This window comes from Carettochelys insculpta, chromosome 17 (genome assembly GCF_033958435.1).
Source record: "Carettochelys insculpta isolate YL-2023 chromosome 17, ASM3395843v1, whole genome shotgun sequence".
Taxonomy (NCBI): Eukaryota; Metazoa; Chordata; order Testudines; family Carettochelyidae; genus Carettochelys; species Carettochelys insculpta.
The window spans coordinates 9325846-9351475 of NC_134153.1; the positions used below are offsets into that span (position 1 = coordinate 9325846).

A 25630-nucleotide genomic window follows, 5' to 3' on the forward strand; every position below is an offset into this window, starting at 1 on the left:
TGCACTTGATAACAAATAGTTTAACGCTGATCATTGGGGTTTTCTTGTCTTCTTCCCCAGCCCTGAGTTATTTGTGTGTCTGTTCCTGGAGAGAAAAGAATTTGGTCTCCTTTTTGCTACAGGGAACTGGGAGTCTAATTGCAGTGGTTTCTCCCACGCTCACAATGTGGTGAGAAGATTCCCATACCCACTGCACATCCCAGAGTAGTATCTTGCTGTATCTGTTGGACAGTGATCGTGGGGCAGTGAAACCACTGGGTGATTACAAACTTCCTTAAAGCTTCTGATTGCTTTGCAAACATGAAAGCCCCAGATTTGGACTCTTGTGCAAGGAGCAGTCATGGGACTTTATGCACAGTGCTTCTGTGAGGGTGTTTGTCTGGGATCTTCCCTTTCCTCTTCCCTCGCTCTCCCTGCAGAAGCAAGGAAGCCACTGGGGCAATTGCTACTCTACCAGCAGTTGTCTACTATAGCCTCTCTCATGCTTGACTGTTTTGCCCAGGTGAGTGGGACTCTCCCAGCACTTTCTCCCCTCCATTCTGTGTGCTTGCAGGACTCAAAAAACCCTGCCAGTGTGCAGATGTTGTGTGCCCTACAAATGCCTATAAGTAAAATAGCCCTTTCCACACCTGCAAGGAGGGAGCCAGGCTTTGATACCATAGCATTACTCTTCCCCATCCAGCCTGTGTGGCAGGGTAAGCATTATTATCCCTAATGCTCAGCTGGGGACACTGAGTCAGGTAGGTTGGTTGATTTGCCCCAGGATACTGATGAAGGCAGTGTCAGAGACGGGAGAAGAGCTTGGGGGTTTCTGCTCCCATTTCTGTGCTCAGCCTAGTTCATGCACCTCGTATGTCCCCCAGGCAATCTGTAATGAGGCTGTTGACATGGAGAGGCCCCGTTCATAAATGATGTCTTGTAAAATTAAAAGCATACATTAGACTGAGCATTCGCAGCAGACAGGAAGGCCAGTGCAGAACAATCTTCATGCACATCAAGCCATGGCAGTGATCCTTCTCCAGGATGATACCCCTTAAGGATAAGCTGCACTCCCACTCCATCTCTGCAGTAAATGGAAGCCCACGAAGACTGGGGGGAGGTGCCTTAAGCAAACAGTCTTTTTCTGCTCTCCTTATGTCAGTGTAAATTATCAGTAGTCAATCCATTGGTGTCGGTGGATTTGCTCTGGTGTAAAACAGGTGTAAGAGAAGGGAGAGTTGGGTCGATCAGTTTTTAAAATCCTGGCACTACTGAGGTGCCTTATTAATGGGAGCCTTAAGAGCTCCTCCAGTGCATAGGCAGGGGACACCCAGGATTGAACCTTGAGGAACACCCGAGAAACTGATGACTGTCCATTATCTTCTGTGCCATTGGCTAGAAGGGCACAAGCAGAAGCAGTGACAACCTGCTTCAACAGGAGAGGCTCTTGCAAAGCTTTTCTTTCACACTTTTCAGATGTCACAAATCCTTATATGAGCCATCTGTCATGGTGCCCCCACGGAGAAGAAATCATAGAACTGTGCAGAAGAAAGAATGAATGTGCTGGAATTCAGGAAATCACTTTTAAAATGAGTGTTGTACTAGTCAACCAGTCTTTGTCATATTCCTTCATGCAAGGATGCATTTTTGCTATGTGTTAGCTACAGGTTCCCACTGCTCTGCACCTTCTCTGTTGTGTCCTCCACTTTGCTATTGTTGCGCTAGGTACATGTCTGGGGGATTTTTAGTCAGAAAAGCTATTTAATTCCTAGAAGGAGGAATGGCTGGGTTTCCAGGTGGATTGTGTCGAGAGAAGCCCAAGCTGCTGACTTATTGGATTTCAAAGCCCCAAAACTCTGCAGCTGTTTTCTGGGAGTGGGTTGCATTGTGGCACCTCGTTATAATGTCCCAAACAAAAACTAGCCACCAGAGCAAATTTGTTCTCAGGCACCTATTCAAATCTCATTGTCCCAGAAGGAACGCTGGAGGAACAGGACCTCAGTGAGGTACATGTAAAATCAGGGCTGCTTGGCAGTGGTGGGTTAAAGGGCCTCCTACCCTTTCGGTAGTTCCAGACATGCTTCCTTTCCCTAATTTGAGTAGAGAATCTTCAGCCTGGGAAGCACTTTGGTCACCTAGTCCAGTTCTCTGCAATCATGAAAAGAGGAAGGCTATCTCTACGCTAGACCAAGAAAGTCAACCGAAGATACACAATTCTAGCTATGTGAATTGTGTAGCTAAAATCGACATAACTGTGCTTGACTAACTTGTCTGTCTATACAGGGGAAGGTCCACAGTAGACTTTCTCCCTACGATTTCTCTGGCTCCTCACATCTTGCGATCAATTATGGGGTCGGCTGCAACCCCTGAGAGCTCGATTCCCTGCATCCAGACTAGGCACATGAAATCAAACCCCCGAAGATCGACCCTGAGAGGGTCAAGCATCCATGGTAGCATAGATAAGCCCTCAGTTATTACCTAGACAATCCCTGACAAACGTTTGTGTAATCTGCGCTTAAAAATCTCCAGTGGTAGAGATTCTACAACTTCCCTAGGTAATTTATTCCAGTGCTTAACCACCCTGATCATTAAGAAATTTTTCTTAATGTCCCATCTAAAACTCACTTGCTGCAATTTAAGCCCAATGCTTCTTGTCCTCACCACAGAATTTAAGGAGAAATTTTTTTCTCCCTCCTCCTTGTAACAACCTTTTATGTTTTTGAAGATGATTATCATGTCCCATCTCGGTCCTCTTTGCCAACCCAAACAAACCAAATTATTTCAATCTTCCCTCAGAGGTTATGTTTACTAAACCATTAATCACTTTTGTTGCTTGTCTCTTTTCTCGGGACCTTCTCCAGTTTGTCCACATCTTTCCAAAAATGTCACACTCAGAACTGGGCAAAGTACTCTGGTTAGGTCTAACCAATGGTAAGCAAGGAGGAAGAATTCCTTTTGTTTTTTTGCAATAATGTTACACTGTTCATTCATATTTGGCTTGTGATCTACTATGAGCCCTAGATCTTATTGCAGACAGCTTTGCAACAATGTCGTTTAGCCATAGGATTAACTGGCTGTTTTACAATACACAGTGTAAATGACACAGCTAAGGCACCTGTTTGGCAAGATACTTACGCACACGCTGAACTTAAAGCATGGTAATTGTCCCTGTGATGTCATTGGGACTTTGTGTGTGTTTACAGGTGGGCATGTGCTAAGGTATCTTGCTGAAAAGGGGATATAATTTGTCTGGCAGGGTCAGGAAGAATAGGGGCAGAGAAAGCCTGGCCCCCTTAAAGCCTTCTTCAAACATGGCATAATACAAATGTCTTTGCCTCCCAGAATTGGGTGAGGAAAGGGAAAGGGGTGAACATGTTCTAACCAGCCAGCAAATATGCAGTGGATTAGGACAACCTGAATTTAGCAGCTGCTTAGACAAGCTCCATCGTACTGTAGTAACTTTGCTTTGGATGTTGTCTTGTTTTTCCAACAAATGCAAAATCAAGCCCTTTTTTTTCCAAACCAGAGAAGTGAGCCATCTTACCCGCAAGCAGTAGAATCTCCAACTTCTTTCAACAGCAGCTGCACATGCCCCCGCAATGGACAGACAGGAAGGGCACTGAGCACCATGCATCAAAGGCGCTCAATCAGGCACTCATTCTCGCTACCCACTGCCACAAAGCTATTCTTTTTCCCAGCCAATTGAGGCACAGAGCAATTCAGTGGCTTGTCCACGGTCAAACTGCTGAGTAAAAAGACAGAAATAAAACTCAGACAACTTTACTCCCTGCCCTATGCTCGTCCCACTAGACCATAGTCCCATTACCGCCCTTAACACCTTGCTGGATCAGATGCTAAATTCAGCCGTCATACCTCACAAACTACCCAAAAGGTCCATTTAAAACAGGGATTCCCAACCTATGGGTCAGGACCCAAACCTGGGTCTCCAATATATAGATATATATTTTTTAAGGGCCACTAGCTGGGTGGCTCTGAGCCACATGTGGCTTTTTAAGGAGCCATTTGTAGTTCCTGCCACTGCCACCGCTCACGTCTCTGGCTCCAGTCCCTGCCCTGCCATGCTGAAATGGAACTCAATTTAATTGGTTCAATGTCTGGCCATTAAAGCAATTAAATTGAGTCCCATTTCAGTGTGGCAGGGCAGGGAACTGCCCACGCTGCAGGTGGGGGAAGGGAGTAGGAGGGCTGGGGGGAGCTGCATCGAGGAGGCAGTGGTAGCAGTGGTGGCCAGGTGAAGTAGCCGGGGGGAGCAGCAGCAGCGCTCGTATGAGCTAGGTGGGGGTACATTTTGAGGCTGCAAGGGGCAGGGGAGCAGTTTGGGGCTACGAGGGGTTTAAGCCTGGGGGCAGGGGAGCGAGGGGTTTAAGCCTGGGGGTTAGGGAGGGGTGAATCAAGTTTTATTTAAAAAAGAAAAAAATGTCCCAGGAGAGGAAACCCCCTGCCTTGGGTCACAAAGTCTTACTGACTTGTCAGAAAGGGTTGCCATCTCAAAAAGGCTGGGAACCGCTGATTTAGAACCAAGAGCATAAATCAGAACTCTGAGTCTCCTGTTAGCATTAGAGGGATCCTGTGAAAGTGATGGGGCCGCAATCATACAAAACTTTACCCAACACCGGAGGCGCTAGTATATCTTACTGTGAGGAACTGCTTGGGTGCTCTGGTATGTGTGTGGTGTATGTGCAAGGGCCAGGCATCTTTATGGGCCTGTGGCCCTGTTCTGTGTTTCGTGCCATCACATTCCATTAACCTGAAGGAACATGCCGCTAATAAACAGTCCGAATGAGGTATGAGAGCGGGAAGGTTTTTCTGATGCGTAGCATCTCTGACAGATCACAGCAATCTGTTTCACAACCACCGGCATGAGCAGCCCAGGGAAGCGGTGAGTGCAGGGGTGAGGTGAGGATGGAAGGGAAGGAAAGAACATACCTTACCTACCCCAGGCTGGCAGCCAAGGTTCTGTGCCAGGCAGCAATTGAGAGCACATTGGTGTGCTCACAAAGAGAGAAGGGTTTCCTGCCTAGTTAGTCTATTGCTTTTGCTGAACAATAAATGCCCCCTCTGCACTTCTTACTAAACAGATTGCGGGGGGGGGGGGTTGTGCTGAGTTTATTTAAATAATAATAATAAATAAGCCAATAGGGTGTTTTATCTCATCGAAGCGCTTTCCTTGCACTAACCGTTTACACTGCAAGCTGTAGACTAGGTTTCTGATTTGCAGCTCTCTTGTCACTCTGGGAATGCTAACCTTGATGTCACGGTGATGGACAGCAGTTCGGGCAGCTGTACCAATAAGAACAAATGTATCGATCCGAGCCAGGGGGGAGAGGCCACATTTGGGGTACTGCATCCAGTTCTGGGCCCCCTGTTTATAGAAAGGATGTGGGTGCATTGGAGCAGGTCCAGCGGAGGGCAACAAAATGGTTAGGGGGCTGGAGCACATGACAGACGAGGAGAGGCTGAGGGATTTGGGCTTATTCAGTATACAGAAGAGAAGAGTGAGGGGCAATTTTATAGCAGCCTTCAACTTCCTTAAGTGGAGCTCTAAAGAGGATGCAGAGAGGCTGTTCTCAAGTAATGATGGATGGCAGAACAAGGAGCAATGATCTGAAGTTACAGAGGGAGAGGTGTAGGTTGGATATTAGGAAAAACTGTTTCACCAGGAGGGTGGTGAAGCACTGGACTGTGTTACCTAGAAAGGGGGTGGAATCTCCATCCCTAGAGGTTTTTAAGTCCCAGCTTGACAAAGTCCTGATTGGGATGAATTAGTTGGGGCTGATCCTGCTTTAGGCAGGGGGCTGGACAAGATGACCTCCTGAGGTCCCTTCCAGCCCTAGGATTCTCTGAGGGCAGGGGGAATGTGCCTGGGGCTGTTTACCCTCTGTTTTGTGAGCAAGAATGATGGGGTATGTTCCCAGATTCTAACCTCTGTCCCCATTAAGGGGCAGGAATATTACTTAACAAAATAGTTGGATTTGGGGCTATTGAGTGAATTGGAATCTGTCCTTGGCTCTGCTTTGTAAGTCTGGAACACTGCACAGGTTCGACCTCTGAAACTCAGGGCTCACTGGTCTGACAACATCCATGGTCTGGGGGGATCGTGGATGTTGCTGGACCAAAGCCCAGTGGCTGGGGCAGGTGTCAGCTTTGAGTTCATGTCTGGGAGCCACAGCTGGGACCGGGCAGCTGAGGCCAGGCTAGGAGGCTGGTGAGGGCTGGACCACTGTGGCTGGGAGCTGGGAAGCCTTTGGAGAGCTGTGGCTGGGGGTCTGGAGGCCTCCAGATATCCATTGTCTGGGCTGGACCACTGTGGCTGGGGATCAGGAGCAGGGGAGCTGTGGCAGTGAGGAGTAGGTCTGGGAAGCTGCCAGCGACTGGAGAACATGAGCCTGGCAGGGCCAGGATGTCAGAGGCTAGGGGGCCAGTGGCCAGGGCTGTCAGCCAGGAGTGGGCTGATGCCCCAGAGGGGCCAGCAGACAGCAAGGGAGCATTGACCTCCCTTGGTCCAGCAAAATTCCTGGTTTGGGACCACTCAGGTGCCAAGGGTGCCAGACCAGGGAGGTGTAACCAGTAGCACACAAAATTCTTGCAAACAACACTGAAGACAAAAGCCACATCAGTTGAGGATTTTATTATCTGTGGTGTATCCAATGGGCAGAAATTTGTTCTGTTTATTTGCATGTTCGCTATCTAGAGTCGAGATGCACTAGTATGTCAGTGGCGTGCAGCAACAGAGGTTGCTGTAAGTTGAACTTCTCTAATCTGGCATCCTTGGGACCTGACCGGTGCTGCATGAGCAAATTTGCCAGACCACAGGAAGTCAATACTGTCTAGCAGCATTACCAATGCTCCCCCTGCTTACTGGGCTCTTAGAAGACACTTCAGGCTAAATTAGAGCTAAATAACAGTACAGAACACTGAGAGCCAGGACTGGAGGTTGTAAACAAACTTGATTTGTCTGCAGAAAAGTTGGCCACACCCATAAGTGGTCATCCGGCTAACTAAAATCATGCCAGATTATGGATGTTGCCAGATGAGAGTTCCAGATTAGAGAGGTTCAGGCTTCAGTTTGTAGCAGCACAGATGCAATTAATTGTTGTGACAAACATCTTTCTTCTTCCTTAATTATACAATCCCAGGCATTACTTGTAAAATAACGCACATGGGGAGCAGAGTACGAGCTGGAAGGAGGTGGGAATTGCATTTTGGAGCCCCATGGAGGCCATTTTTCCCAGCTGTGTTTACCAAATTGGCAAGACGCACTTTTAATGCTTGCAATTCAACTGTGGGTGCCTAGCAAAAACTTAAGCTGTGAAAAGCTTGGCTACCGATAATTTTATTAGCTGCAGTTGGGCACAAATTGTGCGTGCTGAAAAGAGGGTGAGGGCCAAGTGGCTTCAGTAGAATGCAGTTGTTTCCCCCTCCTGAATGTTCTTGCACCTTCCCTCCCCCATTCTCTGCAAGTCCTGTTTGCATACAAAAACAAATATGCCTATGTGGCATTTGGCATGCAAGAGGATTCTTGGCCTTCCGATAGCCTGCTGTCGTCGTATGGGGTTTAACTGGTGCACAAGCACATTTGCAGGAATCTGGTTTTAAACATGTGGCCCTTAGAAATGATATTTTAAGAGGCTGACACAAATTTGGAACAGGCAAACCGCTCAGAGAGGGTCAGACTCCTCCCTAGATCATACAGGCGTCTTGTCCAAAAACACGCCTCTGCTACTCGAGCTGAAGGAGAATCTCCATTATTTCTTAGCAGTATGGGATCTATGGGACAGAGTTGAGATGTGATTCTAACCACAAAAGAGCAATACAATAATCTTCTGCACCAAAAAAATTACAATCTCTCCCTGTGATTGAATGAGTTTAACTTGATAAGACAATGTGTATATTGCCCGATATTGTAGTATGCATTGTTATCAAACTTACTCAAAGTCTTTCCAGGTTATTTTCAACCTGATTTCCAGAATAGAGAAGGTTAGTTAAGGAGCTAAGGGTTAGAATATAGGTGCTCTGGTGCTCTGAATTTTCTTCCTTCTTTTGCTCCTGCCTCTCTCTGTGCCCTTGGGCTTGTCCTTAATCTTTTGCTCTTAGCTTAACCACCTGTAAAATGTGGGTAGTAACAGTTCTCTACCCTCTTCACAAAGGACTATGCGGCCTTGTTAATTAATATATTAAACTTCCAGACTCTATCACCTTTATCCAAACTGATCCTCTCTGCGCCTGCATTCTCCTCCAAAGCTCACTGAAAGCAGGGGAAAGATTCCCATTGACTTTAATGAGCTTTGGTTCAGATCCCTGCAGAGGATAGCCCATGGTCTGTATTTAATGGTATGCTTTCCCGAGGAAAAAAGCACTCATCCCCACATGTACCATGCCCATTCATTTCTTATCACTTTAGTACCTGTCTCAACCTGCCAAAGGCTCAGCATGGGATAAAGACCCCAGGGGAAAAGCATTGGTGCATGGAGCACCATAAGAAAGGGAAGCCATTTTTCTAGAGCAGGTAGAACATTTTCTGGCAGAATCTTTTTCACCCAAAAGTGTTTCAACCAAAGTACCGTTTTCCACCAGAATGGTTTGAGGTCAACCCAGTTTTGCCCCGTGCCTGCCCCCTCAAAAGCAAGTGTTACTGTGTTTGACATTTGTTTAATTTTACACTACAGGCTGAATCTCTCTAGTCTGGCACCTCCAGGACCTGGGGCCAAACCAGAGAGTTTGCCAAACCACTGGGGGGGTCAATATTATATAGCAGCATTACCAACACTTTCACTGATTACTGGGCTCTTATAAGGTATTTAGGGGTAAATTACTGCTAAACAGCAGCACAGAACACTGGGAGCCAGGACTGGTGCCTGTAAGCAAACTTTATGGAGCCACAGGAAACTTGACCACAGCCAGGCTAAGTAGACATCTGGCTGGCTAAAATCATGCTGGACCACAGATGTTGCCGGGCCAGAGAGTGCCACATTAGAGCGGTTCAACCAGGACAAAATAAATTTAGAAGCTGCGGTCGCAATGAACTATTTCAGCATAATAGAAACAGGCCATTTCCATTAACCTGAGTAGGGTTGTTTGAAATTTTCTGCTGAATGCTGTTTTTTAAAAGCTCTTTCCAACTGAAAGCAAATGTTAAAGCTGCAACATTTTCCCCAAAACAGAAACTCTGATTCCTGTCCAGCTTTACTCGTTTCCCTAGGACAGCTCTCTGCTGTAATAGTACTTCAGTGCTTTGGCTATGGTGTGGCATGCAAGGTACCATCCTTCTGCTCCATTACTATCCATGGGACTGCTCCAGTGAGAGAGACTATTGACACGTGTAGAGCTGCAGCACTGGGCCCAAAATGAGGAGTCTGCCTTTGTGAGGGGAAGACATGCAAAACTGTGCTGCTGTACTGCAGCAGAGATCCGGTAAGTCAATTGAACAATAAAGGATCTTACCTGCCACAGTGGCTGCATGCCCAGAGTTGGGGGCAGAGCTAACAGAGCAAGGAGAAAACACCAAACAGACTTTGACGTGTTCCACACTGGTCAAAGCAACACACAGGAATGGGTATGAGCAAGCCTGAAAACCAGTGTGCATTTTTTAATAATTGTTCCCATTGCTGAATGAGAGCAAAACAGATGTCACAGGATTGAAGTGAATTAATGAATGTGCAGGCTGGGGCTTGAAAATTCGGCTTTCTCTGACTGGATTTGCTTTTGGTTTGCTCCAGCACTAAAATACAGAGTGTAAGTATATCAGAGCAGCAACTCTGCCAAAGCCTGCTGTTCCATGCAGCTCCGGCTGCAAAATAACTGTGTTGCCATTCGGGTTTAACTTGTTTTGAAGCAAATGTGATGTAATTAAATGCCTCAAAAGGAAGGTGCTGAGACTTCAACCCAGCAACAGTTTGTTTTCATGGGGATCTTTAGCACTGGTGTGGCTGCACTGGGGCAGAATCCGAGTGAGGAGGCAGTGAATGGATGCAAGTTTTATTTTACATGGAGGAAGTGAATCTGCAGCAGCATCTTGAACTGATGGGGCACCATCGATGTCGCTATACAGGTGCAGATAAAACCAGTGCCTGTTCTATACCTCTCCACCCCTTATTCTCACCAGCTCCAAGTCAGGTGAAGGCCCAGCTGTGTGGGGGGCGGTAGCATTTTGCATCACAAAGAATCCTGATCCCAGGTTAGGCAAGCCCGGAAGTTACTCTTCTTGCTGCTGCTGCTGCTGAGTTCTTCCCTGGGCCTGTGTAACACCAGTGCGCAAAAATACCTTGTAGCATGCAAACCAGGAGCACCCACTGAGGGCAAATACCTAAAACGGAGGGTGCTATGGCTTGGCCCCATCAATGGCTTGCCTTTACGGCAGCCTTTACACTTGGTGGCAGGTCGACATGGCAGAGATTGATATTCTGGTGTGGACCTGCTAAACTGAATACTGAGAGAACCCACATTGACCATGGTACTCCTTGTAGAGTTTCTCCCATTGACCTCCTACTCTGGAGAGGGGGAAGAAATTCGACGTGAGATATATCAACTCTAGCTATGCTATTCTTGTAGCTGGAGTTGCAAATCTTAGGTCGAAGTTCTCCTTTTGTGGAGACCCGCCCTTCGTGTCCCTGTAAGTCTATTGCAAAAATAATGAATAGATAACCTAAATGCCCAGCAAAGCTGTAAAGGATGCAGTGCATCAAAAAAACAAAACAGTTTCTCTCTGGACTACAAAGTGCTTCTGCTGGCCCTGGCCCTCCCTGAGTGATCAGCCAGCCTCTCTCAGTATAAATCTAATTTAGGCTTCTAAAACTAGAGAACAGACAAGGGAAGCCAAGAAATGAATGTCTGGCTAGCCAGAGAAGTTCTTGTCTAGTAAGCGTATATCAGAAGGCCTCTGCATGCGTATTAGTAAATCCATTCTGACACCAGAGCACTCTTGAACTGCTGATGGTAAAACCTGTGGCTGCGCTCAGCAGATCCCACAGTGCTAAATCCTCCAAGTCCTGGAAACATCTAGTTAATTTATATTTTAAATACATCAGTTTCTTCAGCTATGTGCTTCCTTTTGAAATCAAACAATGCGCTGGGTGGAGTTCCTGCCAGTGGCACAGTCTGCCATCTGCAACCAGAGCTTCATGGAAGTCCTACCTCTTACAGAGTCCCATAGGGTGTGCTGCTCCCTTTGAATGAGATTGACACTGCCAATAAAATTAATGATAGGCTAGAAAATGCACCAAGAAACTGGAAACCACTCAGGGTTATGGTGTCAGAGATCCAGAGGATATCCACAAATCTGATAACTGCATAACAGCAGATAGTTCAGAGCAGAATTACCTGATTTACTTGAGCACTACTTTTGCCAACCCTCCAGGATTGTCCTGGTGTCTCCAGGAATTAAAAATGAATCTTGAATGAAAGATTTAGTCATGTGATGAAACCATCCAGAATTCATCCCACCAAAATCAGCCCCCCTACTGAGCACACATAAGGCTTGTAGATGCAAGCACAGGTCGAGAGATGGTAAGGGAGCAACACTAAGGCCCCCCATCTTTCCAAATTTGGTAAAAGATTAAAAGACAAATTGTGCATCTGTTTCAGTAATTGGGGAAGAAAGTGAATATGAATGCTTTGAAGAAGCTGCTGTGCCTTTAAATGGAATGCTGGTTGTAAGCTAATGTCTGTAGAAAAGACCTATAGAATTGAATGGTAAGGGGGAGCTTTCCTATTGGTCTATTGACCCAACCTGTACAATTTATTAGAGAAAAAATAGGTCTACTACAGAATTCTATAGGATGGGTCAAAAACCAATAGGAAAGATCTCATTCTCTATTGGATTCCTCTGTTTTTTAGAACAATGTCTACAGAAACCTGCCAGCTTTCCCACTGGGGATACACTTGGCTAGAGCAAGCCCTTAAGACAAGCAAATAGACACCAGGGACTTGAAAGGCATTCTGCCCATTGGCACCAGGCTTGAATTTGGCTCCAGGACTCCAGAGAGAGAAGAGGATGTAGAACCGTCCCCTCTAGGTCCCCCCCTTTGGGGCAAGACCACACTCTCCCAGGGCCCAAATGGAGTCGTTAACGCTCTGGGCCCTGCTGCCGCTGACTCTCCTGTAGCTCCTTGCCCTGCCACAGCTGAAATAGTAGAACTGACTTCAGTTGGTTTAATTGCTGGATCTCTCCCACCACCCTGCCGGCTGTTTAAACCAATGGAATTTAGTTCTACTGTTTCAGCGGCAGCAGGGCAGGGAGCCACAAATGACTCCTTAAAGAGCCTCATGCGGCTGCTGACGCCTGGCCTAACTTCAACACCAGAAAGATACTGGAACAAACTATTAAGCAATCACTCTGTAAACACCTAGAGGATAATAGTACTAGCCAGCACGGATGTGCAGTGCTTAGTTTTTGCTGGGGCTGAGCCCTGACACCTCTAGGCTTGGCTGTTCATAGCTTCAGCGCCTCTGGCCTGGCAGCCTCAGTTATGAAAGTAAAAAAAATTGTCTGAGCCCTGGTACCTAACTGCTTGAGACCCTTTGCTTAAAATTAAGCATTGTGAATTTGTCACAAACAAATCAGGCCAAACCAGCCTCCCCTCCTCTTTTGACAAAATTATTGGCCTAGTAGGTAGTTAGAACAGATGTGATATATCTTGCTTTTAACAAGACTTTTGACCTAGTCCTACATAACATTTACATAAGTATACTTGGGAAATGTGAAGAAGAAATTATTCTAACGTGGGTACCCACCTGGTGGAAAGACTGAAGGGGCAATAGTTCACCATTAAACTAAGGGGGAGACATAGCTAGTTGACTCCTGCAGGGTTTGGCCTGGGTCCAGTACTAGTCAGTATCTTCATTAATGGTTTGGGTAATGGAATGGAGAGTGCACTCATAAAATGTGTGGGTGACGCTAGGCTGAGAGTCATTACATGCTCTTTGGATGACAGGCAGGGCCCTAACACTCTTCTCTGCTCCCCTCCACCGTGGGGGGCCCCAAAATTTCAGGGCCGGGTGGCAGCTGCTCCCCTCATCCTATGCCGATGGGATGTCCCTGCTGATGGGATTAGAATTCAAAGCCACCTTCAGCCATGAGAAAACTTGTCTGAAATCAGTGAGATAAAATTCAATAAAGGCAAGTGCAAAGAAGGAGAATGCAAAGGCACAACTAGCAATGAGGAATAACTGGCTAAGTGATTGTCCTGTGGAAAAGCCCCTGCCAGTTACAAATTTAATATGCATGAATAATGTGACTCAGTTTTGGCAAAACTTATTCTGAGGGTGTATTAACAGAAGTGTTGCATGTAAGACACAGGAGGTTGTTGTCAGCACTGGTGTGTTCTCAGCTGGAGCAGTGTCCAGTTCTGGGTGTCCTGCTTTAAGAAAGATGTGGACAAATGGCTAGAGTCCACCGGACAGCTGTATGAATGCTAAAAGGGTGAGACATCCTGACCTCTGAGAAGAGGTTAAAAAAATTGGGCATGTTCGCCTTGAGATAAGAAAACTGAAATGAGGGAGTTGTAAAGAGGACAGTGATCAATTGTTTTCTGTGGCCACTGAAGGCAGGACAAGAAGTAATGGGATTCAACTGCAAGGCAGCTTTAAGCTAGACATTAGGACAAACTTTGTAACTTCAAGGCTAGTTAAGCTCTTTGGAGTTCATGTCACTGAAGGCTTTTAAGAACAGGTTGGACAGATAGTCAAAGATAGTCTAGGTATACCTGGCCTGGCCCAAGCATGGGGACTGGACTAAATGACGGCTCCAGGTCCCTTTCAGCTCTACATTTCCATTATTCTGAGTCTGGTTTTCATTTCCTTCTGAAGTCATCATGGTAGGGTTCTATAAAAGGGAAAATCAGAGTCCCTTGTCGGGTTTGTTTAATACGACTTCAGGGAGGCCAACAGCCTCTGCAGGTCCCTGGACAAGGTGCAGGGGGGCAGCTCTGTGCTCCTGAAAGGGGTGGGGCCTGGAGCTTGTTGTCCCCCAACCTTATTGCTGCTCAGAGTTCACAGCACAGGGCTCCAGCAGCAGTTTAAAGGTTCCAGGGCTCCAGCCACCTGTGCTCCTGCAGTAACACTGGTTGCAGCTGGGAATCTCAGATCCCTGTAAAGGGCTAGGACCCAAGGCAACTGCCTCTTTATGCAGTCCTCCCCAGCCCCCATCAGCCCTGCATGAGATTACCACATTTGCAAAAACAAACCAGTCCCAGATGGCAAGCTGTGTCACACGTCATAGAGGGGAGGGCTCCTGAAACAGAAATGGGCTCCTGGAATCCAGCCCCCATCCAAGTTAAGTGCAGATAAGTGAAACGGTATCATCCCAGCTCCTCGCTGGCCTCCCTGCAGCCCTGAGAGGCAGCCCTGCCACAGCTGCATTGGAGATCTCTGAGGGGCCAAGGGCAGCTGGGAGAATGTCCGTCTGTGGGCTGTCGTCTACGCTCCACATGAATATGGGAAAGTGCAGCACACAGACCCGGGTCTGTAAAGCACATTCCCCAGGCTCTTAAAAGCACTTAGCCCAACTTGTGTGTCCGGAATAACTGAATACTGGTTGTTATCACTCGCTTCGTTCTTCCCTCATCCAAGGCTGACTACCATTAGAATCATAGGACTAGAAGGGACCTTGAGAGGTCAGGTCTAGTCCTGTATCCAGCACTCATGGCAGGGTTGAGTATTATCGAGACCCTGAGCAGGGACCACAAGGCATTGCCTGGCCTGAAATACGCCAGATCACTGACTCTGTGCACCATGAAGTTACCAGACTTTTCTAGCAACTTGATTTGTTTACAATTGTTGGCACTTTTTTTTTTTCCTTCCAAAATAATGGATCCAAGTATTTAAAAGCGGGTCCATTAAAGGAGTGAGGCTGAGCCAAACCGTTATTTCCTCTGGCACTACTTTTGATGCAGGAGGCCAAGGTAACTCCCACTGTTTGCACGAGCGGTGATGTGTAACAAGCATGCTGTCGTCTTGTATTTATAACCTCGTGTTTCAGAGGCAGTGGGAGGTATGATACTGAAAAGACAGTTGTCTGCCAGGACCTGAGGAATGGGAAGGGGAAGTCAGCTGGTCTTTCCCAACTCTGCACCTACAGCAAATGCTTCCTCAGCACACTACAGTTAAACCTTACAGCTATGGTTACGCCAATGAGTTTTTGCCAACAGAACCCTGGTTTTCTCAACAACACTGGTGGAACATCGACAAAACTCAGCACTTTCCGCCTCTCAGCCATGAACGTAACAGGGCTGTTGACAGATTATGTCGACAAAAAGCCATGTGAAGCTCTAGGGAGCCTTCTCGCAACAGACAGGGCATCCAGAGCAACGGGCAGCCCTGTCTGCTGTGCTTCCGAGTGCCTGTTTTGTTGAGAGAGCAGCCGAGCGCTCTTCCAATTAGCTTTTGTGTGTGGCCACACTCTGTCAATAGAAGTTTTGTTGGGAAATCTCTTCTGACAGTAACTTCTGTCGACAGAGCACCATAGTGTAACCAGAGCCTATGTAACCACCCACAGGCGGAACCTGGGACCTCTGGAGTTTAGTGCAGAAGTTGTAACAGTTTGAGCTAAAAGCCATTGGGCTCTCAGCTAATGCTGTAGAGGAGACTCATTACTTCTGTCCGTAAGTGATCTAGGTGCCACGACGTGGGACAGTGAACCACACCCCTAGGTGTCTGGGTTACATTACACTTAGAGCTTTAGCTCGTCAAAGAATTTTACAACCAGATAGAAATTATTCCTGAGGAAGCTGCAGGTGGGAGTTTGCCATATTCTCCCGATGCATAGCCTTTCCAAAGCAATCCCGTGACTCAGGCTGAGCGTAGGTCTCAAGAACAGAGCTTGGCAAATAAAGTTTGTTTTTTAGCCTCTGGCATTTCTAAAAATGAGGGAAGTTGTTTCCAGTCCAACTGAGGAGGAATATGTTCAGCAGGTCAAAAATAATCATTTTGATTTTTAGCGATAAAGATGGTTTCTATTTGAGATAAAAGGAAAGGCAAGTTCTAAACAAAGAGCCGTTTTGCATCAAACAGTTGAACCCTTTTGTTTTGAAAATGAAATAAAACATTTTGGGTTTTGTCTCAGTTGTTTTGGGGGTTGGGGCAGGGAGGCAGACTTTTTTTGTAATGGAAAATTTAGCGAAATAGACTCATTCTCTAAGCATTTATTTGTCTCTGACTCATCATCTTTTGCTGAAAGAAAAGTTTTAGCTGACAAAAATTCACACAGCTCTCCTCGGGTGCCCATCCCTGCTCTGTTCCTTAGACCATGCTGCTTTTCTGCAGCAGCAGTTTGAGCTGAGGAAGGTTTGCTGGCACTTTAAAAGGAGGGATCCAGTTCTGCACTAGAGGACTCAGCTGTAACTGTAAATGACTGATGTCATTTTAGAGAGGCTTTGCTGAGGTAATCCATGTGTGACTTACACACACTGTTTATTAGAATACTATTATTGGGGCTTAACAGCCGTATAATAGATCTGTTCCTAATTCTGTTTTGTGGTTATTAATTTCAAATAAATGTTAGTTATGTGAGCCATAACTCCCAGCAAAGAATGTGATTAGGCTACCTCCACGTGCCCTTTGGGTGTGTTACACCCACTAAGACAGGCAGGTACACCTTCATAACTGGGCTTCAGGCTGTGGGTTATTTATTGCCTTGAAGAAGTGGTTGCAAAAGCAAATGATCACTTTAAAGCACTTCCCTGCAAGACCATGTGATCCTTGCTGGTTATGGAGAAAGTGAGACATTGGTGCTACATCTACACTAGAGCACCCTTTCAAAAGGGCACCATTCGAAGCAAGTAGCCGAAAGATGCCCTTTCGAAGGGGAGCATCTTCACAGGGGCTGGTGCTGGCGAGTCGTGCCGTCGAAAGGGCCATCTGCCCTTTTGAAAGGAGCCAGCAAGCCCTTTGAAAGAGAGCGTCTACATGTACCCACGGCCTCTTTTGAAAGAAGGGGCCAGGAAATGCCGCATCCAGGGCTTTGTGGCGGATAAGCCCTTGTGGGGTCATAGCTGGCCCCCACTTTAAAGGGTGCCTCCCCAACACCCCTGCCCTGCACAGCACGAGGCCTGCAGAGCTGGTACCAGCCCTGCAGACACAGTTCCCCTAGGACAGAGCATGAACCAGCAGCAGCTGGAAACCCTGCTTGCTGCCGCCAGCGGAGTGGGCTCCCTGCTGGCCACAGCAGTGGTGGCCATCCTGCAACTCCTGCTGGGGGAGCCCCCCAACGGGCAGTCGGAGATGCTCCAGACTCTCACCTCCTTTGTTGTCACCCCCTCATCTGGGTGCTCCACCAGCTCTGGAGCTGCCCCCACCAGTCCCCCACCTAGTCATGGGAGAGAGGGACAATGACCAGTGGCTCCAGAACTTCCAGATGCAGTGGCAGACCTTTCTGGAGCTCTGCCGGTGGCTATTCTCTGCACTGAGGCATGAGGACACCCGGATGCAGCACGTCTTCCCTGTGAGAAGAGGTTAGCAATTGCTGTCTGGAAGATGGCCACTCCAGATAGCTACCACTCCGTGGGACACCAATTCAGCAAGGGCATTTCATCTTCTGTGGCAGGTGGTAGGTTCAGCTGCTATAGTTACTTTTTTTGTGATGCTGGTTCTTCAGTCAGTACCTTTACCATGCGTATACTAAACATGCCTCCCACATAAATGCAGGCATGGTCTATCACTCCTTTCCTCCAACTCACCAAAGTTGCGTCTACACGGCCCTGCCCTTTTGGAAGGGGCATGCCAAAGAGCAAGATCAGAAATGCAGATAAGGTGCAGATTTAAATATCTCATACCTCGTTTGTATATTCCTGCATGATCTGGCATCCAAAAGCCAAAGCAGACAAAATAGGAAGAAGGGTGCTTTTGAAAGGGGGATTTCTTTTTGAAGGAACCCTGTTGACATGGCTGCTTAGTCTTCCAGAAATGGCTCTTCCAGAAGCCAGATCATGTGGGAATGTGCAAATGAGGTGCAAGATAGTTAAATCTGTGCCTCATTTGCATTTCTATCTCACTCATTTGCCTGCCCATTCCTAAAAGGAGGGGCCATGTAGATGCAGCTTTGAGGTGTATCTACACAACAGCCTTATTTCGTAATCAGCTATTCCAGAAGAGCTTATTTCAAAATAACTCTGCTACCCACAAAATACATTTCAAAATAACATTTAGATATTGCGAAATAGAGCCATTGGATACACTATGGCTTATTTTGAAACCAGCTCTATTCCCTGTCATACCATACCTATTTTGAAATAGACACTGTTCCTCATAAAATGAGGTTTATCTCTTTCGAAATAAACCAACCGCTATTTCGAAATAATTTTGGTTGTGCTGTGTCGATGCTAAGAGAGTTATTTCAGAATAATGGCTGTTAGTTTGAAATAACTTTGGAGACTGAACCTGAGAAGGCAATGCCAATTGATCAGCTCTATCTGTAGAGAAAGGACCAGCTGTTTAGCTGAGCCATTATTGGGTCTCTCTTTCCACGCCACAATTTTGCAGTTACGAATAATTCCTAGTCCTCCTTTTATGTAAGGAACTAATTGCGGCAGCAAAAGTCATGTCATTTGAGTGCTGAAAGCTCCAAGTTTGCAGATGCTGTCAGGCACCGCGACGTTTTGAAGCATTGGTGCGTGCAAGTTGCAGCGCGCAATTGTGCTTGCCGTTATTTGCGCCCCAAACAATGAGAGAAGCCAGGCTTTGAAATCTAAATCCAAATGTATTTGCTATTTTTGTAATGGTTGAGTAAACAAGGTTGCTTTCTCCGCTTGTTGTGTTTTTAAACCTTTGGTTAAATGTGAAACATGAGATACTGGGGGGACACTCCACGTTATCTTATTGTGTGTGTTTGTTTCAGGCTAAGAACTGGCCAATAAGAAAACCAACAGCCTTGATCTGCGAGCAAAAGATTCACATATTCCCCACCCCACGAGGCATGTGGGAAGACCATGAACATGGCCACAGAAAGTTTTGCAGACTTCTTGAATAAACTCAAAGAAATTCACGAGAAAGAGATCCTAGGTAAGAAGAAGCTCAGGGTCCTTTCTGCAAAGAGGCCGAGTACGTTTCTTTTTAAAGATTAGAGTGAAAATGAAGTCAGACCCTTCTGTCTAGTTCCAAATAACCTGAGCGGGGCAGGTGCATATGCAGATTAGAGAACCTGGGAAAGGAACCTACAGCTCAGCTGGAGTGTTATTTATATGGGCCAATGGGAAGCATGGAGGCAGGGTCAGATAACGAAAATGAAGGGGCTGGTGCTATGGATGCTGTGTGACCTTTGATGTTCAGGAAGCGCTGGGGCTTCAGATGTTGCAGGATGCAAATCTGAGCATTTGGCAGGAGGGGTTGGTGCCAATATACGAGCACTACTAGAATAGCCTGGGTGACGGTGTACCGGGCGGAGCCCTGCGAGTCTTACAGAATGTTAAGATTTACTGTGGAAATCAGCCACATTTCCCCTGTGCTTTGGAGTCCTTTCCACCTGGTATGATGCAGTTCTACTCCCCTCACCAACGGACTCAAAGAAGTGCAGAGTGAATCTTCACAAAAATACTACCATCCCAGCAAAACACGGCATTAAGGAGCCTGCTCCTTTCACCTGCTTTCTTCAGGGTCTGTCTGAATTTCCTAAGTTGGAAGCACTTGCTGTTGTCAACTGGGCCTTCAAACTGGTCTAGGAGAACATGTCTAGGAAATAAATAAGGAGTTGGCAGGAAAGCATGAATGGGAAGCAGTTTGCCTGTTAGGATACGGATATCTGCCTTCAGGCAGGTAGTCATTGCCTTGTCTGGCAATACCACTGGACTTTCGTAGTCAGCCATTCCAGATGAACACTAAAAGTGGTGCCAGTCTAGGGAGGTCAGAGGTCATCGGCACCTCCAGAGGAAAGTGGAACCACTCGGGGACAACAGAGTCACTGCTTGCTGGGAAAAGCGGAGCTCATGGCAGCGGGAGAGGGAGGGGAAAGCAAAGCTCCTGGCCCGTAGTGACCTCCATGGGTCCAGCAAATTCCCTGGTTTGAGACCAGTCAGGTCCCAAGGGTGCTGGACCAGGGTGGTTCAGCCTGCAGTAAATGAACAAACAGGAAGAGGAAGGAAGCAAAGATCCCTCCTGAAAAATAGCTCAGCATTAGCAGAGGTGGGAAGTCTTTGTTACAGTACAGGTTGTACCTCCCTCCTTTGGCACCCTTGGGACCTGAGTGGGATTTGCTGGATGAGGGGAGGTCAGGCCTCTTGGCTGCCCTGCAGTGGAACCACCAGTCTGCTGGTCTGAGTCCCCTCCTGGTGGCCACAGGCTCCCTGCCCTCAGGCTGCCTGGAGCGGGGCCTTGCTCCTAGAGCGCTCACCCAGGAAGCTCCTAGACTCCGCCATCCTGGCCAGGTTCCTCACGGCCACGGGGCTGCTGGTGAGGTTTTGTGCCCCAGCGGGGCTCCCAGCTAGGCCTGGGTCCCCCACATTGGAGCTCTCCTACCCATAGAGGGGCTCTCCAACCTGACTTCCTGCTCTGGTGCTGCCCTGCAGAATGCCACTGGGGCTCCCTGCCACCAACAGGGCTCTGCTCTTGCCCTGCACAGCTGGAGCTCTCTGGTTCAGGTGCTCTTTGGTCCAGCAACATGTCAGGTCCTGCCTGATGAGGGATGTTGCTGGACGAGAGAGTGCCAGATAAGAATTTCAACCTGCAGTTTTTCTTTAGAGTATGTTATTAAAAGGAAGGCCATCAAGAAAAGAAAACATATGCCACTATGTTCCATTGGTCTAGTAGTACAGGCATTTCCAGCATCAACTTTCTGGACAAAACTGTCATATTTTACACAATCCTGGATTATAAATGCAGTCCGTCTCCCTGTAATTCTATACCTTGCAACGTTTTAAAGCCGTGGCTCGCACATTTTCCAAGCTACTCTATCCCTTTCAGGAGTTTGATTTGTCTTGCGTGCCCTTAAGTTTTACTTCATTTAAAATCTATTTGCTTATGAAATCATATATTAAATGCAGAAGTTTCACAGCATGGTATTACTGACAAATTGCTGACATTCCCATTTTTACCATATAATTATAAATTAAGTCAACTGGAATATAAATATTCAGTGTGTAATAATTTTAAATTTTTAAATTTAAATAATTTTAAATTAATTTTAAATTTGTGTGTAATATATAGAGCAGTATAAACAAGTCATAGTCTTAATGCAATTATAATTCGTACTGACTTTGCTAGTGCTTTTTATGTTACCTGTTGTAAAAAAAATGGTTCAGGAGCTACATAAAAATTGGTTCAGACTGAAAAGCATGCAAATGAAACAAAAAAAAAAGCGTGGGGAAGGGTTGGGGGAAACAAAATACGTTTTTCCAGGTTTTCATTTGGTTTCATCTTGGAGTGTTTTATTGACCTGTTTTGGTTTTTTACACATAAATAGAGCTAAACTTCTAATGGAAGCATAATTTCAAAATGAAAAATCTAAATGTTTTGTCTATAATCAAATTTTTTCAGCCAAAAACGATTTTCCAAGTTCAATCCAGAATTTAGTGACCTAAAAATGCAACAACAAAAAATGAGGCAAATTTACACTGCACTGAAAATGTTTTGCCCTGCTCTAGCAAGAATTATGTTTTGTATTGAACTCAAAACAAAAGTTAAAGTGATTAGGCAGCTTTCATTGTCCCAGCAGAAAAGGATGCAAAAATAGTAAATGGGGAGAGCAAATATATATTTTTTTAATTATTTCACTTCCAAAAAACTAATAAAATGGGCAAGTAATTTTGTTTCAAAATTGCAATTTTAAAACTATTTCCCTTTATCAGCGGGGTAGTCATGTTAGTCTGTACCAGCAAAAACGAGAAGTCCTGGGGCACCTTATAGACTAACAGATATTTTGGAGCGTAGGATTTCATGGGCAAAGACCCACTTGGTCAGATGTGTGCCATGCTCTGCTAACAGTTATGACACTACATTCTGTTTCTAAACTGTCACGTAATTTTCGGTAAGTACTATCTCCTGAGCCTTCATTAATTATTCCAGGATTGCAAGCCAAGCTAACGGAACTGACAACCGAGAAGTGTCGGTGAGTAAAGCAAGTTTTGTTCTATACTCTGAGCTGTGGTCGTAAAGTTCTGTTGGAGGGGTAAGGACGGGCTCCACTGGTTACTCATAGCACTGAAGGCATCTGCCCCAGGCTGGAGACACCTTTAACAGCTGTTAAAAAAAAAAAAACCCACAAACTGGAACTAAAAATCAAGTCCAGTAGCAAACTCACTGTCTTCTTTGACTTTAATCCTTAAAGCAATCAGCCCTGTCCAATAGAAGGGGCTTGATTCATCCATCTAGCAAGGGTAGATCAGGGTTATCAAGCTGTCTGCTCAGAATTGATGAGGATGTGCGCTCGGGCACATGAAGAACCTCTTCTGAGCCTCCTGCATGGGCATGGTATAAGAGTTTGAAAACTTTTTACAATGTATCCAATCAAATTAAACCAGTGACAGTCTTCTCCAATCCCCTTTCCACTCTGACATTTTTTAACTTTTCTGTATGTGACTTTGTAATGTCACCAGGTACACACAGATTGCAGCGGGGGTGGGGGTGTTTTTCACTGTTGCATAGGGGCTAGAGGGATAGCTCAGTGGTTTGTTCATTGGCGTCCTAAATCCAGTGTTCTGAGCTCAGTCCTTGAGGAGGACGTTTGGGGCAAAGAGATTTAAAAAAAAAACAAAGAATCTGTTAGGCAGGGGACCAGACTCAATGACCTCCCAAGGTTCCTTCCAGTTCCATGAGATGTGTATCTCTCTAGTCTGCCTTGGGACCTGTCTGCTGCTGAATGAGAGAATTTGCCAATCCATGGAAGGCTGGTATTGTATAGCAGCATTACCAACACTGCTACTGCTTGCTGAGCTCTTAGAAGACATTTAGGGGTAAATAACAGCACAGAACACTGAGAGCCAGAACTGGTGGCTGTAAACAAACTTTATGGAACCATGGGAAACTTGGCCATGCCCATGATACAGGGACCCCCGGCTCAATAAAATCATGCCAGGCTACGTGCGTTGCTAGACAAGAAAGCAAGAAATTAGAGAGGTTCAACATGTATCACAATATATACAGCCTTCGCAGCATTTAATTCTGATATAATTTTGATGGCTAATATCAGTGTTTATTTTTAAATATTTTTTATTTTTTAATCCATTTAAATTTTACAATTGTGCAAAGTTACAGTTTTAAGCATTTTTTTTCTGATTTGTATACCTTTCAGGTTTCACAGTGGCAGGACATTATGTGGGAAGGCATCAGACAATAATTAATGGCAGGAAACAAGAGTCAAAAACACCAAGTGTCAGTATTATATGCCAAAATATACACAACAAATAGTCTTAAATTCAATTATAATGAATTCTCAAGCCGCATTTTTCTTACTTTGCCTATCTGTATATTTTGATTATTACCAACGGAAATATTTTTTATCAGTTTGTGTGTGTGTGGTGAATTTAACATTTTAATCAGCAATTACCAGTTAAAATCTGTTCTTCCCAGGCTTAAATATGTGGAACTGACAAACTAAGTAGTAGCAAAGATGTTTATCCTATTAAAATTTTCATTACCTGTCCCTGGGCACTGTGTCAGATTCCATCCCTTGTTGTTAAAACCGTCTTTCACTGGTGCTCCTCTGGTTCACCCGTTTTTGAGCTCAGAGGAGGCTGTGACCTTTTGTGGTCCATCCTGTTTCTCCAAGGGGACTTGCTAACCTGACACCAAATTGCTTTGGTGCTAGCATTCAATAAGTTTGTGTCCCCATCCATCGAATGCACCTACTGCTACGTAGAGCAATAGTAGTTGAGTAATAATAGTAGTGCCTGTGGCAGGACTGGAGTACTGTATGAACGCTGCCTGCCGACAGCACATTGAGAACAAAGCAGCAGGAATTTGGGGCAAATTTAGTAACCTTCTTGTTTTGTCCCATGCTGTCTCCTGAACTAGTGATGCCCAGAGAATTGAAGAGCTGTTTGCTAAAAACCACCAGTTAAGGGAACAGCAGAAGGTCCTCAAAGAAAATGTAAAAATGTTAGAAAACAGGTAAGGCAGGAGGGGGGGTGTATTTTGTGCCCCATAATGTACATGTCTACACAGAACTCCCTTTCCAATGTCTTTGCAGTGAGTGGAATACAACACAGGAGAAAAGTGAGAACCTATAGGGCCAGTCGCTGCTCTCACTCATGCCAGGGTAAATGCAGTAGCTCCTCTGAGAGGAGTGGAGTTGCTGCATTTGCAGTGATGTGATTAACAGACGTATCATGTGTAATGCACCAGAGGCAATTGTCCCACTCTTCTTGGTGTTGTTGAGACCTTAGCTTAGCTGGACTATACTGGCTGAATTTGGCAGCCACATTTGAGGAGTTGAAGAGTCCAGGGGAGAGCAACAAGAAGGATAAAAGATGTAGAAAACCTGACCTAAAGGAACGGTTAAAGAACTGGTCTTGACTGTAGAGGCACCTCCAACTATGAAAAGTTGTTATAAAGACAACAGCGATTAATTATTTGTCATGTCTGCTGAAGGTAGAACAAGAAGCATAGGAGGCAGATGGAGTGCCCTTTTGGGGAGGCCAGCCCCAGCTCTGCCCCTTCCACCCATGCCCCTCCACCCCACAGCCACAGCCCCAAGGACTCCCCCCTCAGCTGGAGATGCTCTGCTCTGGATAGAGCCCTGAGGACTGCCCCCTTATTCAGAGGAGCCCCAGGACTCCCCTCCTTGGCCATAGGAGCCCTGGGCCAGCCATAACCCCAAGACCTTTCTCTGGCTGGAGAAGCCCCGAGGTGGATGGAGCCCTGAGATCTCTTTCCCATAGAGCCTCAAGCCCCCAAGTTGGTTGAATGTGCTTCAAGTCAGCCAGAGTCCCAAGTACCTCCCTTGGCAGGAGGAGCCCTGTGGTGGATGGAGCCCTGAGATACACCCCAGTCCATGACAGGAGCCCTGATACTCCCTTCCCCCTGAAGCCATGAGACCTTACTTCAGCTGGAGTAGTCCTGAGCCAACTTGAACCCCAAGGCACACACCGCCTCACAGCCAGAACCCTGAGACCCCACTCCTGACCCTGAAGAATCGCAGGACCCTCTCTCAGCTGGAGGAACCACAAGCTGGCCAGAGCCCTCAGACACCCCTCCCCAGCCCCCCGAAACCCTGAGAGCCCCCATAAAGTGGAGGAGACCCTTGCTGGCTAAAGCCCCACACTCCCCTCCCTGGAGTATTGAGCCAACTGCAGCCAGGCCACTCCTCCCCTCCCCAGAACCTGTGCCACCTGGAAAAAGACATGCGTCACTTCAGGTCTCTTCTACAGAAGAAGTGTTTGCTATGCTCCAGGCAGGTTCCAGGGCGTCTGAGGAAGTGGTAGCGGGTACTGCCTCCACATCCACTGAAACTTGAGTAAGGCAGGATAAATCAAAAACTCCCACCCAAAAACCCCTCAATGGGGGGTTCTGCTGTCGCAGGGGAGGTATTACACCTGCTGCCAATCACCAGTTGTAATAAGTTGTCATGACCACAGGGTAGTCGCCCAAAAATTCTGAAGAAACTCAAATATGAAAGTGTAGATCTAACTCTGGTATGTAACCTGTTGATTAAATCAGCCCCCTATCATGTCACTGGAAGATAGCTAATAAATCCATGATATAACCATGCTTT

The 25630-nt window shown here is 46.3% G+C and overlaps 1 protein-coding gene across 3 annotated transcripts in view; it reads left to right on the plus strand.

Moving 5' to 3' along the window:
* Positions 1–25630, plus strand: part of RBBP8NL (RBBP8 N-terminal like) — a 126763-nt gene that overhangs the window by 75776 nt on the left and 25357 nt on the right. For all 3 annotated transcript variants that reach the window (XM_075011864.1, XM_075011863.1, XM_075011865.1), the window contains 3 exons: positions 18827–18990; positions 21985–22027; positions 23932–24027. In XM_075011864.1, the coding sequence (XP_074867965.1) occupies positions 18918–18990; positions 21985–22027; positions 23932–24027 (212 nt within the window). In that variant the 5' untranslated portion in view covers positions 18827–18917. The remainder of the gene's footprint in view (positions 1–18826; positions 18991–21984; positions 22028–23931; positions 24028–25630) is intronic.